This window comes from Ictalurus punctatus, chromosome 14, assembly GCF_001660625.3.
Source record: "Ictalurus punctatus breed USDA103 chromosome 14, Coco_2.0, whole genome shotgun sequence".
NCBI classification, from domain to species: Eukaryota; Metazoa; Chordata; class Actinopteri; order Siluriformes; family Ictaluridae; genus Ictalurus; species Ictalurus punctatus.
Window position 1 is genome coordinate 14,857,227 of NC_030429.2, and position 17,091 is coordinate 14,874,317.

The 17,091-nt window shown below is 35.6% G+C and overlaps 1 protein-coding gene across 2 annotated transcripts in view; it reads right to left on the bottom strand.

The window, feature by feature from the left end:
* Positions 1–560: 560 nt before the first annotated feature.
* The window catches only part of cpne8 (copine VIII), a 40,520-nt gene continuing 23,989 nt past the window's right edge, over positions 561–17,091 (bottom strand). For both annotated transcript variants that reach the window (XM_017484664.3, XM_053685965.1), the window contains 14 exons: positions 15,731–15,794; positions 15,406–15,509; positions 14,273–14,377; positions 13,096–13,137; positions 12,917–12,992; positions 11,724–11,777; positions 10,738–10,799; positions 10,155–10,201; positions 9,573–9,754; positions 7,268–7,395; positions 6,907–7,009; positions 6,182–6,239; positions 5,816–5,889; positions 561–3,685 (listed from right to left, as the gene is read on the bottom strand). In XM_017484664.3, coding sequence (XP_017340153.1) covers positions 3,473–3,685; positions 5,816–5,889; positions 6,182–6,239; positions 6,907–7,009; positions 7,268–7,395; positions 9,573–9,754; positions 10,155–10,201; positions 10,738–10,799; positions 11,724–11,777; positions 12,917–12,992; positions 13,096–13,137; positions 14,273–14,377; positions 15,406–15,509; positions 15,731–15,794 — 1,312 coding nt within the window. In that variant the 3' untranslated portion in view covers positions 561–3,472. The remainder of the gene's footprint in view (positions 3,686–5,815; positions 5,890–6,181; positions 6,240–6,906; positions 7,010–7,267; positions 7,396–9,572; positions 9,755–10,154; positions 10,202–10,737; positions 10,800–11,723; positions 11,778–12,916; positions 12,993–13,095; positions 13,138–14,272; positions 14,378–15,405; positions 15,510–15,730; positions 15,795–17,091) is intronic.

The window sequence follows — 17,091 nt, forward strand, 5'->3', positions numbered from 1 at the left end:
TCCCTCGCTGTAGCTTATGTTTCATGTTTTGTATCTCGACCCTATTTCCGTGACCACGACCTTGATTCCTGCCTAGCCCTCTGTATGCCTGTTTGGCGATCGCCTGACCTTTTGCCTGTTTTTGGATTAGGTTTTGGATCACGTTTTGGATTTGCCTGCCTGTCTCTCTCTTAAATAAAATCTGTTCCTACTGTCCTGATTTCCGTTACGTCACGATACAAAAAAAAAAAAAAAAAACTGCTGAAAAAATACATTTCAAACCCAACACACCATTTAGAGCAGGAAAAGTGGAGCAGTAAACATCTAAATAAATGCCCGAACATTATGGAATGTTTAGAAATGTTTATTTTCAAAATGTTTAATAAACTAGCATTTCCCCTTCTACTAATAGGAAATTAAGACCGTTGAAGACTGTAATGACCTCAGCTTCGTGATTTTCTAGTCAGTGATATGAAATCTTATAGACCAGAGACTATATACTATATATTATACTATATATAAATATACTATATACTATGCTACATTTCCATGTTCAATTACAGATGCAAATAATTATGAAATAAGTAACATCAATTTATTAAATGCTATGCACTTTTTTTGTATTAGACAGTAAGTCACTGTTTTAGACATTGGCCAGCTTAATTTAGCTGGAATCATGCAACTACACTATAAGTAAACTGTATCTTAATGCAAATATTTTTCAAAGGATATATACCTAGTCAACAAACATACAGTGAAGGCATGGCATAAATCCAACAATTCAGTGATATATTAAGGCAAACTCCATGATATTGTAAAAATTAGCGGGTATAAAAATATGAGATAAATACAAAAGGTTAATCACTTTTCAAAGCAATGCACATGTGAATATGATGCATGCAACAGTAATATAAGAATGATGTAATGAAGAAATACATGAATTAACAAGTATTAGTGTGTTTTTTGTTTTTTTTTTGTTTTTTTTTTGAATGTTCACAAATTAATAAAGCAAAACTATACTAATTTCACAGGTGAGTGCTACAGTATTATAGCAATTATTTTTGTGCTCTGGTGACAAAATCCTATGACAGAAGACCCGAAATCTCAAATGAAGCATCCACATACAACCAGGGCACAAGTCAAACTGAACAAGATTAGCATAGGTACTGTTATTGCAATCAGCAAAGGACATTCCAACCTGAGACAATTTAGTACATTGTTATCACTGTATCAGTCACTCTCTGTCTCGGTATCAGTTTACTCTCTTCATTTTCCTTCATTTATTTTAGTATGTAGACTTACCAGAGTTCTTCATTTTTATCTTTAATTCATTTCCCTTCCAAAGACATACTGGTATTTTATGCATTATTCAGCCAACAGGTCTGATGTGAGAAACTATGTTTCTGTCTTTCATTGTGGGTTTCTGTCTTGGATTAGCAATATTAATTATTCAGAAAATTAAGGCAGTGCCATAATAGATCTCGGAATTGCATGAGTTGTATTACACCTTAAAAAGATGGGATGAATGGACAGGGGGAAAAGCCATTTCTTAGGACAGGTTTTAGGCTTTGATGCAGTTTCTGCATCTTTTATAAGGGTAATACAGTATGTGAGCCAGCATGTGCGGGTATACATTTTAAACTGGCATCTTGTCATGTTGAATAGATGAAGTTCTGAGTTTCCTGGCTTTGTGTGGGGAAAATCATTTAGGCTACATATAGGGTAGAAGTAAATTTCCTACATCTTTACTACATCCTGATTAAATCAATAAACATGTTTATTGACTTATGAACATTTTAGTCTTATTTTAAAATACAAGATGGTATCTGAATGGAGGATAAAAATGGTATTTGTTAATGAACAGTGCACTTGAACCTACAAAAATCAAAAGTGAACCTGATTAAGTTTAAATGTAAATTAAAAACTAAATTGTGCTCTAATATTTCCACAATCATAAAGTGCAATACTTCAGTAAATGTTCTTGCTCAACAGCACCTAAGTTCCATACACCACATAAACCTTGTAACTGTGCAGTATAATACACAGTCCACATTAAAAGTGCATGCAGTTACATGCTTCTATAGCTACAGTTAATCCCTGGCTAGCATTATTTTAATACTCGTGTATGCAAAAGCTGCTGCAGTACTGCTGTTTTATTTTGTAACACTTTACAAAATTATCATAGCAGTTCTTCAATAATTACTAATCATATAATAAACCACTATGTTGACTAAAGTCTAATAACTTAGTAACTAATAATAAATTGTTATGCTGACAAAACCATAATGGCTTCACTTGTCATACACTGTCCTTACTTTGTCATTACAGAAGCATCAATTACTGACATATGAAATTAGTTTGATAACACTGTTCCATTGCTCCTTAATTAATGATTAATATTTACTAACTTAAAGAGGCCATTTTTAAAAAAAAAAAAGCAAAAAAACAATTCTCTAACTCTTGAATGTAACAAACAGCAATGATAATGATAGAATAACAATTTAATAACTAATTTTAATCAATTATGGTGACTAAATAAATCGGGCTAATCATCAGTACTATGCTGACAAAATTGTAATGACTTGTTATCCAATTTTGTATAACAGTTGCTAGTGATTTAATGGTAAGGTAAAAGGCACTGATTTATTTATTGTACTTGTGGGGGCACCAAAAATAATAAGTAACATTAACGTATCAGTAATTAATGCTTATGTAATGACAACGTAAGGACAGTGTATGACACTAATGCACATAACACAGCGATTCAAACATGAAATAACATGGTCATTATGGTTGTGACAGCATAGTAACTTAATATTACTTACTAAATCATTACCCTTTACATGTTTATACATCTTTACATTTAAATAAACGAACATAGTAGTATAAGAGTATTAGTAATTATTGAGGAATTACTAACATTTGATTACTTACTGATAAGTTAGTAACTTTAATTAAGGAACCATATTGTAAAATGTTGCTAATTAGTGCATAACCAAGAATAAGGCCCATCTTTCCAGCAGCTCTAAGACTTGTTCAGAAACACAGTGTGGCAGTGGAGTGGAAGAAACCAGAATGGTTAGTAATAAAACTGAAGAGACTGAACACTACCTTCGAAACATGCTCACTCTCCTTTAAATACAGGAAGTGGTACATTACAAAAAGCTTCAGCTCCTTCAGTGTACATGAGGTATATAATTATCTGCTTGTATAAATCACAAACACTGTAAACATTTTGTTCATAGCTCAGCCAGTCATTTGAAAGAAAAGACAAAAAGTATGAGGCATATAACGATGATTGTTTTAGTTAGAAATAAACTTCTCACATGATTAACCTCATAAATGAGAGCTGTGTTATTAATTGTCATATTCAGGTTTTAAAGTGAAGTCTCTGTTGGCTCCCTAACTCAGCTACTGTATGATTCAGAAAACCTAATACTCGACCAAGTGCGGAAAACAGAGTACACGAGCCAATGCACCACCATGGTCCCCTTCAGATCTGCGTCTGTAATGACTCTGCAGAGTGAGACAGTGGTGTCAGTGGTTTGGAAGAGTGAGCAGAAGGTGTCAAGCTTGGTTTGATGCCTCTGGTTCTCATGTAGTGTAGGAACTGGTCTGGAATTTCAGCCAGGACATCTTTGGCCAGACGGGCCATGCTGAGGATGTGATTCCCTCTTGGATCAATGTAGTCTCGGAAAGGAACAAACTGCAAAAAAAAATATATACGTATGTCGACTGTGAGCAAAATGTTTTTCGAACAATATGTCAGAGTTGCGTTTTAGTTAAAAAAGAAATGGTTTCAAATGAGCTAAAATCCTCTAAAATAGAAAGTTGCACTATAAGGAATACATATAAATGATCTGTGAAATATGTGTGACTTTGTTTTACTGTAAACAGTCTATGAGTAATTGTAACAGATCTTGATGAGTCTAATTTTGCATGGGTGCCAACGATGTCAGAATCCACTCAATATAGGTGTAATTATGTGGAGTACTACACTGACTTAACAAGTTTATGATGAATCTGTTTCTGTCAGGGGTTAATTAAACTAACTACAATTGAGTGGCCAGATTTTAACATGCCCCTGAAATCAAAATGGGTGTTTAAGTCATTTTTAAGTACCATTCACTTTGTGTTATGTACACCAACATTATACTATATCTGAAAAAAATTCCCCAGAAATCTATTTTGGTGATTTTCTCGCTTTAATTTCATTGTTAATCACTTTTGGGAAAATGCTCGTCTAAATAAATGCTCTCTAGGACCACATATATCCCACTCCCAGAGGCAGGTCTTGCTCACATTAGTAGCTGGTTAGCAGCAAACATGGTTTGTCTGTGCATTTTTGGTTGTGCGTCCTGCCTCACACTATTCATTTGGCCAACCATTGCTTGGTTCAGGTAAAAGGAGGGAGAAATCTATACAAGGTTGCAGTTATGGGACAAGCCATTTTCAGAGGAGTTTTACCACCTTGGGGCTCTGTAGTGTTGAAATATGCTGCTTCATCGGACTGAGCAAGAACACAATTTCATATTTATACATTGCAAGAGTAAGTTAAAGGTTCTTGTTAATCCCTTTACTGTTCTTCATATTTCGCTTGTCATGTAGTCCAACATAATATAATTCTGAGTTCCTGTTTCAGAAGGAAATACTGCAACTTATGGAATCAAATCTCAGTTAAGAAGCTCTGATTTTTTTTTTTTTATCAGTTTGATATAATAATGTAAAATATATAAAAATATCATCAGATTTTTCTGGATAAAATACAAGACACAGAAAAGACTATAAACTAGCAAAATAAGCACATTTTGCTTTCATGGTCAAATACAATACATTACATATTAGAGGTCGACTGATTGATCGGTTTTGCTAATTAATCAGCACCAGTAAGAGATTGCTGGAACTATCTGTTATCGGCAAAAATCCACACTGATAGTTTTTCCTGGTTGCATCCGTTGCAGGAGCGGCTGAGAAGGGTCCACTGTCACTATACAGTATCAGAGTGGCCTCTAAAGGGGAAATAAAAACTATCACTAACAAGTGTTTTTTGATTCATTTAAGATGTCTCTATTTGTTATTTGTAGTGTTACATTTTGGTTCAGTTTGGATGTATAGTTTTTATGTACTTTAATATTTATTAATAGTTTATATATTAATATTTATATATTCATTTCATTTTAAAAAGTACAGTACATTTTCATGGTACAGTCAGTACTGTTTATTTTTGTAATAAAAAAAGTTTGTTTTGTTTTTATTCAGTATAAGTTTTAAAAACTATCGGCTGATTAATCAGGTATCGATAGGTACTGCCCAACATAATTACTGGTATCGGTAAAATCCACTATCGGTCGACCCCAATTACATAAAGTACATACACATAGACGTTAACTAAAGGAATTTTAAAATAACATCATTTTGCTAGAAATGATTGTAAAACTGTATTAAATAATCACTTGTACCATCATTATGCCATGCTATGATTTACATTTCCTTCAAATTATAGTACCAGAGCTCTACTTGATGTTTATCAAAATTGCAGGATATCCGCTCCCCTCAGCCCCCCCTCCATCCCAAATTAACTCCTGATTACGACTGATACTAACTAATTTACCTTCCAAGTGGCCGTGCCTGTAATAAAGCACTCATTACAGTCCCATTACAATTTGCCAGTTCATAAGCTCTTAAAATTTTAGATCTTTGATTTTTGTTATTAATGTTTCTTTATTTTACTGAGCTATACTATTTTATTTTGGTTATGGTGCTAATAGTGCTTAAACTGTGATAAAACAAGAACATATAAGTGTTCACAGAAAACATTAATGGCACCAGAGCTTACCTGTACAATATCTCTTTCTGCAAACCTTCCTCTTGAGGAGATCCTGACTTCATCCCCATCCAATTCAACCATTTCTGTCAAACAAATAATTGAGGAGAAGCATTCAGTGTGCTAAGTGTTTTCATTGCGGGTTACTGGAGCTTTCAAATGACTGCTTCACACACACACACACACACACACACACACACACACACACACACACACACACCCCAAAACTGTAATTCTTATAGACACTTATATTCACCTTAGTGAAGTGGGAAATTTAAAAAAAAAAAAACACCTTTCATACATGCACACCCACACCCACATAATTACAATCCTTACTATTGTAGCATTACAAAGCATTATATCTGATGATTCTCTTACCATCAAATTCAGCTGATCCAACTCCCACTATTATTATTGACATTGGAAGACAGGAAGCCTTCAAGCAGAAAAAAGATTCAATCACAAAATTTCAGTAAGAACTTCCCAAGCATAATATATCATTTGCAGAAAAAAGCACTAGAACAATGTGAAGGCCTCAGAAAAAAAGGCTTGCATGCTACATAGAGATACAGGGCATGGCTAGACTGTGTGATAATGATAAGACCTAAAATACAAACGTGTGCTCCTAAAACTAAAAGGGTGAACAGCTCTCAGACAATACTGGAAGAGATAAAGACTTGCTGACACGTTATAAACAACTCTCTGTCAGAGCTGGCAGGGTCTAAACTGAACTCATTCTGTGGTTTGAAAATCACATTTCAGTCCTATGTTTAGAGGGAATGATAAATGAATGCAATTTATATCTCATTTGTTTTTGCTTTCTTTGTGATCCATTTTGTCTTTCATATTTTATCCTTCAAGGCAAATCTACTCTTCGTGAGTAGGAGTGATTTCTAACCTAATTCAGCTATTCACACGTCCTCAGTTTTCATCTGAAATATCATCAAATCTACTGTCAAGACCATTAAAAGTGTTGCTTTTTACTGTAAGCACTTTTACTGTACATCTAGCTTGCAAACAAAGTTATGCAGTGAGATTAATATTACACTAGGTTCCCTTATAGGGTGCAATAGCTCTGTAGCACTAATTTTTTTACTACATACATTTACAATGGATTCCTTGGTCTGAGCCATGTCAGAGATAACTCCATCTGAAATGATGAGGAGGATGAAGTACTCTGAGCCATCCTTTATTAATGATGCATACCTGAGAAAAAGACAAAGTGTGTTAAACAAATACAGAATCACAGCGATACATAGTATAACATACCATTTTCATCATTATTAAATTATATATATATGTTGAGTTGTATCCAGATCTGTCTATGAATGCCAACAGCATGCAAGCTGCTACAGTGGGTTAGACTCATCATTAGGTTTCTGCCAGAATCCAAGTGTGTTGGTGTGCAGTGAGGTGTAGTTTATTTTGTGGCTGGTCTCTGTGGTCACTTGTTCTGTTACCCACCTTGCAACATGATTAATAATGGGTGAGAAATATGTAGGACCGTAGAGACGTACGCTCTTCAGACTCTGGTAATATGCCTCTATTACTCCTTCAATACCGCTGCAGTATGGGTTTTCTGGGTTCCCATTCTACACACACACACACACACACACACACACACACACATTAAATACTTACTTAATTATTATTGTTTAAAAATTTCAAATATGTTTAATAAGTTTTATTTATAACACCCTTGATACATTTAATTAATTTAAAGATGCAGCTCAAAATGTTTTATGTTATGAAGAACAGAGAAAGACAATGTAAAAAAATCTCAAGCAATTCAAGAAAATAACAATATAAAATATAATAATATATTTAAGAATTGTGTAAAAATAGAGCAAAAGTACAAAAATGAAAATAATATAAAGTAATGTGCCTGTAAAAGTAAGGCTTATAATAAAAGCTCGTTAAATGCTAAAGTGAAAAAAAATGTTTTTAGCCCTTTTTTAAAATCAGTGATAGATGGCACTTGACAACTGTTTCTTGCTAATGTGTTCCAGAGCTTTTGTGTGTAAAAGCAAAACACCACTATTTCCTATGAAGAAGGCTAGCACTAGATGATTTTAAGACACTTAATTTGGAACGATGTTTATCAGACATTCAGCAGTGTATGAAGGTACTATACCATGAAGAGATTTGTAGAAAATAGACCATATAATATCTACATGATATTTTGTCATTCAAAAGGATAGAGGCAGCCAATGAACTGATGCTAAAATCAGTCTAATATGATCTCATAATATTTTAATATGACATAATAAGTCATGCACATCAAAAAGAAAAACAGAACCACACAGCACTCATCAAGGTTGTGTGAGCTATGACAGATAGCTCCAGAAGGGCTCTTTATGCCTATCATTTGCTAGCCTGTATGAGACATCCTTACATCAGAGCTGTCTACTTAATTAAATCTAAATTCTTGATGCTCAGCTAAGAGCATATGGGGCTAGTGTGCAACGATATGAACTGAGGAAAGCTGTGTTAGCAAACAGTAGGTAGCCATGGGCCATGGGCATAGCATCTGTTAAGGATCCATATAGAATATAGATAGATACAGACTTCTCTATATGGAATTTAGTAGCCATATATCGTATGCATGTTGCTCTGTGTGTGCAGGGAAGGCAATACCCTGAAATGAAATCTCAACCTTAAGAAAACAAAAGCACATTTGTATCCTTCACTTTCGATCCCCTAATCTTTTCGGCTTTCTTTCTATTACTTGTTTATCTTTAAAGGAGCAGTGTGTAATATTTACAGGCCTCTGTTATATACGGATAAAGTGAAGTGCAAGAAAATACTGACATGCTTTCCCCTTCCTCCAATCAGCAAAAAAAGCAACATAAAAGACAATGGTGAAAAAAATTAAATAAAGTAAGTGTCCTTTATCATTAATTTAACTGTGGACCACAGACTATATATCCTCAAGGTTCAGATTGGAGTAGGACTACAAGACTTAAGGCACCATTTTGGGAAGAGCTTTATTATGCTATGTGATGCCTGTTAAGTAGAAGGGCAGACCACAGTAGCTCTATTTGGGTGAAGCTAATTTGTGGGCGAAAAAATGTAAAGAGCTTGAAACAAAGAGACGCTCCAGATCTATTGCTTGGGAGGTTTTTAAAATCAATTTTGTAAGGTATCTTTAAAATTCTATGATTATTATGGACAAAGACTTTATAAACTACACCTTTGACTAAAGCATTCATTCTGTGTTCTTTTTCATATATTATTTTTGTTTTTAAATAGTTGTGGCAGTGAGGGTACGGTCAAGTGCTGGCTGTAAACAGGCAGAGAAATCACAGACAAAAAGCAGGTAATGATTAAGTGGTTACAAGGGATTTTACTGTGGTGCTGTAACCCAGGAGCGAGGACAATACTTCGCCACACAGCCCTCGTCCCTTGCCAAAATTATAATTAATCTTGTTAGCCTACACCAATTCACCATCAAGACTAACAACAACAGCTCTTCTATGAACTGAAATAGATTATAAAAACTCAAAACCAAAAGTTTCTTCTGTTGTTGGTCTGTTCAGTCTTGCAGGTCAAGTCAAACACACTCATTGTAACACAAACAGCCTATAAATATATTTTATTCTTAACCATATACAAGTGTAACCACTCACTCATTACACGCTTGTTCTCTGCGACTCTTCCTCCAATTCACAGCTAAGCCTGACTACAAGCTTACTGTGACAATAATAGACTCTTTTTCATAGTTAAATTAGTCCTCTGTAGTTGATTCCATACACAATGATGTGCTCACCAAGGCAAACTCATGTGATACCCTGCCATCAGGAGGCAGCTTTGCTCCAAACCCCAGTGCAGGAAACATCTTATCACTGTCATAGTCCTGAATGATCTCGCCCACAGCTCTCAGAGCCATGGCATAGGCATTGAGCTGGTATGGATTCATGTAGTGAAGAGAGGTAGGCTGGGATGGGTTTCCTGTGCACAAATAGAAAAGAACAGAAAGAATAAAAAAGTTTCATCTTTGGCACTTTAGATAATGAGCATTCACTTTTTATATTAATATCCCTGACTCACTCATGTGAAAGATCTTATGTGTGGGTGGTGTATTAGAGAAGATACATGATGTGATGTCATTTCTGTTGTTTTTAATCCAGTCAAGCATTAACATTATGTATTCGATTTCATTACATAGTGAGTATTATGCAAATGGTAAGACGTGGATTGAGGACGAGGAGGTTGAGAATTTTGTCTCAGTTTGCATGGAGGCACTGAACAAATACAGAGAGAACACAGAGTCTATGAAGACTATGGTAACATGGAATTATTACATGAAAGCATTTAATTATAGAATAATCTTCTGGAAAGATAAGCTCACCATTTGATGCAGTAAAATCGATTGCCACCGTGAAATTAATCTGAGTACTGCAAAAGAATACAAAGTGACAGGCTGCATGAAAACCTTTGTTCTTGATAACAGCTAATTAGCATATATGTGTACTATGCGCACTTTCTACAGACATTTCAAACTCTAGACCTTTTTGTTAAAAAAAAAAAACCCTCTACATTAGTGCTAAATTTAACCAGGGACATCAGCCACAGTAAATACTATATACTAAAAGACATTTATGCAAATCGAATTCTTCTAGTGTTTGTTCTGCTGTTTAAGAAGCAGAACCTGCGCTAAGAATAGACCAGGCTATTTTTAGCGTGAGTTGTTATGGCATCTCTAATGTAGCAAAGCCTTTTATTAGTGCAAGCCTTCTGACAAGATAGGGAGGAGAAAAGCAAAGCAAAATAAAAATAGCTCTCCTTGGCTCAGTGTGATTGACAGTTATTGGGTCAGAGACATCGATTAGGCAAACATATAATAAGTAGACAAAGAGAAAGGCAAAAATCTATCATGCTGCACACACACACACACATACAGTGGAACCCCATGTGTATAATCTCATGCTCACCCTCCTTTAATATAATCCAAAAAGGTGACTTCAACATCTATGAGGCATGACAGCAGAGTCACCTGTTAAGACAAAAGTTTGGAAACACTTCCTATTTACAGCCCTTAAACACACCATTACACTTTCTATAAGCAATGCACACATCATTCATAAATATCATATAAATATTCATGGCTGTTAAGAATGAGCGATATGCCACAATACTTGAAAATGTTTTCATAAAACACAATATGTGTCAATATTTAATTTAGCTGACACACAAAACACACACAGTATATATCTAGTATATACAGTATATATGTATATGTATGTATAATAATGTATTGCATGATGTTTATGTATGTATAATATGTATATTATTATTATTATTATTATTATTATTATTATTATTATTATTATTAATAATAATAATAAATTATTTCAAAAAGAAAGAACTTAAAAAACAAGGAAGGATAAACTTCCATAGTACACAGGATACACTGTAAAATGATCATGTATTGCAAAATCTTATCTTATACAACAGCTCAGTTGAATTTTTTTATCTGATTGGTCAGTGTTGATTCATTTTCCAACTATGCATCTCTGAGAGTAATGATCATCAGCTTTGGGATGTTAACTCAGCATCATGCTAATCCACATCATACCACACTGTTGTTGATTATTTTCCTATAACACCATGACACCAAGTTTTATTCCTCACATATAGCCCAGCACTAACAGCTGATGTGATGATGTGATTCACTGGGCACATAGAGTGCTATGCCTACAAAAAGTGAGATACATAATCATTTATGAATGTTAAGATTCAGTTTATGAAGGTGTTGTGCATTGCTTATGAAGATATAATGTAGGACCTACAATAAGAAGTCTTACCAATAATGACATTTGTTAGAACATACATGTGGCCTTTCTTTTTTTATTTCTAAAACTTGTACTTAGAAATAATAATAATAAAAAGAAACATATCAGTTCAAGAATGCACTCACAGTTCCTGAATTGAGGTATTTCTTCTTCTTCTTCTTTTTCTTCATGTTTAATACCTGAAGAAAAAAAAACACTCCTCATTTTTTGAGCAGAACATGACTTCGGCATCTGAATCATACTATTAATAAAGACCACAGTGCATGGACATGAAGACATGTAAGTAAAACACAAACAGCTGATGCTACAGTAGGTGATGCAGATGTAAGTAAGATAAGAGAGACAATTGCTAAATGTCCCGTTACAGATCTATCTATTGATACACCACTGATTTGTCCTTGTTGCATGCTGCGCCGTTGTGTTTGGCCTCATCAGTGCAAGATTATTAACAAGAGTCTAAACCCACAGGTTATGTGCTTCAAGGGGAAGCAATCAGCTATGAAAACGTTTAAATTAAAAGAGAAGATATGAAACAAGGAGCTGGAATGAATAAACAACCAATTACGTAAAAAACACACCTGGATAAAGAAAGGTGCCTCAGAAAGGAGTACACGCTTACATAAAAACATGCATTCATTTCATATTGAAGTATTTTAAAAACTGAAAACATTAATGTGCATCCTGAACAAGGAAGACTCATGGTCTTGTCTGTAACCCCCAAAGATGCAGACTATAATTCCCATGATCCTCAGCCCATAACCTTATCACCTTAATTCAAGCACATAATCCTGCTCAGTCAGCTGATCACACTACTCCTTTTAAAAAACATGGACTCTCAATGCTTCTTTGTGAAGTCTCGCTCTAGCATTGCATCTGTGACAAGTCCGAGCATTTGTTAGCTGCCTGTTTTGATGTGTGATGGACTACATCCTGCTTCACGTTTAACGACTTAGTCTTGTCTACTTCATGTCTGTTTGCTGTTCATTTCACATTTTGGAGTACTGCTTAGCCCTTTTGTTTATTTGCTGCATTGGTTTTTAATAAAACCAGGAAACCTGCACTTGCATCTGCTACTGGGAGAGACTGATCTCTTTTCTCTCTGTGTGTGCTTTCCTATAAAATTTATATTGTACATAAGTCCAAATATATAGTGACTTTAGTATATAAGCCTATATCTGCCATTCTTTTTTTAATCCAAAGAGTACATTGTAATACTAATATCACAATATGTTTTTCAAGGTACTTAAGAGAGTCTGTGTGTGTGTGTGTGAGTGTGTGTGTCAGAGAGACAGAGAGAGAGAGAGAGAGAGAGACTCACTTCCCAAACACTGAACTGAGACTGGCCTTTGGACAGTTCCCTATAGCTGGTCTTGAACTCTCCAATGTAGTCATGCCTATGGAAAAACAAATTATCACACGGCATTATGCTTTCCGCTTTATATATATATGCATATTAAATTTTAATATGGGAATTTTGCCAAATCTTGAATGTCTCACCCTCCATCTCTGTCCCAGTCATACACTTCAATTTTTATTGTTCTGTGAAAACAGTCAATTAAAAAAAAAATCAGCTTTTGGAATGATAATGAGTCTTTACTGATCACATATACACAGTGAAATTCTTTTCTTCGCATACCCCAGCATGTTAGGAAGTTGGGGTCAGAGCGCAGGGTCAGCCATGATACAGCACCCCTGGAGCAGAGAGGGTTAAGGGCCTTGCTCAAGGGCCCAACAGTGGCAGCTTGGCAGTGCTGGGGCTTGAACCCCTGACCTTCCAATCAGTAACCCAGAGCCTTAACTGCCAAGCCACCACTGCCCACAGTGCCCACTGTCCACCACTGCCACCAAAAAAGTATGATATTGTGAATGATGAGTAATCTTTGCCTATTTGTCTTGACATATGGTATCTGTTCGCAGACAGTGTGAGAGGATAAAAAACAACCTGCTAAGTCTTGGCATCTCAATGATGGCAGTGCTAACACCATGTACTCGGCTGTTAGTGTTAAAATGCTATAATAATTTTGCTGAAATTTTCACACAAGCATGCTACTAGGCAATTTAACAAAAGTAATGCTAAGAACTACACTGTCACTACACAGCGGAGTGAAAATATTTACATACACATAGGTCAAAATAAATACATGTAATTTACACCAACAAGATATTTACTATATAAGGTGACATAGCTATTCAGATCTTATATAAAATATCTTATGTGATAAAATATCTTATAAAATATCTTATAAAATATCGTATATCTTATCATAACATAAGAAGATCAAAATGATAATTTACAAGTTTGCATTCCCCTTTCTAAATGTGATAGAAATAAATTGTATGCCCATCCTCGGGCTTTATAACTGCCTCTATTTTTTTTTTCAGATCCTCAGATCAGTTTTTGGATACTTTCAGTTGTAATATTTGTCTTTTGGCTACCTGCGAACCCTTTCTCTGCCAAACTGACAGAATAACGGCAACATCATCAAACTGTTTTCTGCTGATTTTGCTGTATGTGGTCGATTGTTGCTTATTGCAGCATGCACCCACATTTCACATAACAACACAACAATCCAAAACATCTGTGTTACGCCATATGATTGAAACATTTGACCTTGTTCACAAACAATGTTTAGATGTAGTAAAAGTTTAGACTACTTCATACCAGTGAACTTACCTGTCATAGTCTCCATTGCACAGCGCTCTAACTGGGATTTTAAAGGCCTGCCACACAGGGTCCAGTGTGTTCTTTACCACTTCAGTCTTATGGCAAATGGTGTATCTGTGCAACATCATCCATTAGACAGATACATATATCTAAATGTATCCAGAAAAAGTATACACTCACTGGCAACTTTATTAGGAACACCTGTACACCTGCTCATTTATGCAGTTATCCAATCAGCTAATCATCTGGCAGCAGCCTAATGCATAAAATCATGCAGATACAGCTCAAGAGCTTCAGCTCACTTCAAACATCAGAATGTGGAAAAGTGTGATCTCTGTGACTTTAACCGTGGTATGATTGTTGGTGCCAGAGGGACTGGTTTGAGTATTTCAGAAACTGCTGATCACCTTTTTTTCATACACAAGAGTCTCTAGCGTTTACATCATGGTCACAGACTCACAGAAACTGGACAGTTGAAGACTGGAAAAAGTTCTTTCTGTCCAAGTTCAACTGTCCGGTTTGGGTGAATCTGTGCCCATCATAGCCTCAGATGCCTGCTCTTGGTAGACAAGAGTAGAACGCTCTGGTCTTCTGCTGTTGTAGTGCATCCACTGCAAATTTCTGTGTGCTGTGCATGCTGAGATGTGCATGTTTTTCGCACCATTTTGTGTAAACTCTAGAGACTGTTGAAATCCCAGGAGATCAGCAGTTTCTGAAATACTCAACCTAGCCCATCTGGCACCAACAACGATGCCATGTTTAAAGTCACAGAGATCACACTTTTTCTTTGTTCAGATGTTTGATGTGAAAACTGCCCAAAACTATTGACCTTTATCTGCATGGGTTGTTGTTTTTTTTGCATTGAGCTGCTGCCACAGGATTGACTGATTTGCTAACTGCATGAATGTGCAGGTGTACAGGTATTCCTAATAAAGTGGACAGTGAGTGTATATCTAAATACTGTATATCCAAAATGAAGACACGCTACACAGGAACTCATTCCTGAGCTCATTAGTCAAGTCATGAGTCCTGATTTTATTCTAGACAGAGTTAGAGAATAGGTTATAATGCTGTTATAATAGATAATAATATGACATATATAGTACTCTTAATGCTGTTTGAGGGTGGTAAAAAAAACTCACGTTCCATCTTCATTGCTGCGGGAGAAGACAAGGAATGGGTCTGACTTGCCGAAAAAGTCCTTCTTATCCAGGTTGTTTCCACAAAATTGCAGCAATACTGATTCCTAACAAACAAAACATAAACAGCTGTACAGTGGGCCTTGCGCACGTGTGTATGTGAGTATTTGAGCATATTGTATATTAATTATTCAACAGAAATGTTTTTTATGGAAAGGACAGAAGCATAGAGGCAGCATATTACAGCTGCGTCTAACAGAAAATGTGGATAAGAAGGAGGATTATGCGTACAAACCCATACAGCAAATAAAAACACAAGAGGTCTTACCCGACAATTTCCAAGTTCTTCTGCTTTAACAATGATGGTCCCACAATTTTTACCGGGAATGCCCCTAAAAAACACATTTTAGTTTGTGTCATGTAGTATTGTGGTAATGCTACAACTTTTACTATAAAAATACTGGGTAATACACAAAACAGCTACATAAGACATTCTTGGCAGTGAATATACATTCACATAATCAATTACAGACTTATTCAAGCAGGCATCTGCAGTCATCAAATCTGCTTTTGTCAATTTTGGCCAAACTGTTGCAGTAGTTTTCAACTGTTGTGGCTGGGAGACTTGATTTCAGCTTGCATCCATACACTAAAAACACAGCTCCACATCTGCAGTTAATTATGGCTAGATTAAAAAACTTTCTAAAATATTATGAGAAGGAATACTTATTTGTATGAGACAGATCTTTACTAAAGTCTTTGGATGAGTCAGATGTCTAAGAATTTTATGCAACATTGGATGTATAACAGTCCCTCCAGGATTTCGCGATCTCTGAAATGAACACAAAATCAAGTCCTCTCCGCAATATTTGGAGGAGCATGCACTTTTTCAAAAATACCGCAGATTTTCTGCAGATTTGGGCCGAGACGGAACATGTGAGTCATCACTACGCACATTCATCCAAAGCCCTCTTCGATTCATGTGCGTCAAACATGAGTACAGCTAAAAGGTCTCATTTACCAACATACATACATAAATATTTCGTTCAATTGTAATTTTGAGAATTCAAGTAGTTTTCTGCAAAACAAAAAGAAACACAAAACTCTCACAAAACATAAATTGTATCGCAAATTTTGAACAAAGCAAAATCAAGCATTTTTGCCCACAACGTCCATCCATCCATCTTCTATACCGCTTATCCTTTTCAGGGTCACAGGGAACCTGGAGCCTATCCCAGGAAGCATCGGGCACAAGGCTGGGTACACCCTGGACAGGGTGCCAATCCATCGCAGTTTTGCCCACAACAATCACAAAAAAAAATTATAAATCCTTTACAGACTGATATAATGAGTATCTATTAAACATACTTGGACACCCCAACCTGTGATCCCCCACCCAGGTATTTTTCAGATCTGTGGGAAACACTGAAAATCATCTGACCAAAAACCACAGCTTAATCTGTTTCACTCCAATGTGTCCTGCAATCGACTGATTCTTTGCACAGTTGCTGATGACTGGAGGTGAAAAATTAGCAGAAAGAATCATGAAGGAATCATTCAGAACAATGCAGCAAGAGACAATGCATTTGTTATGCCTATCTGATGGTTGTTTCAATCTCGTTAAGTAGTTTTCTACAGTATCATTGGATGATAGAATAGAGTGTAGCCAGAGATCGATGGATAAATGGA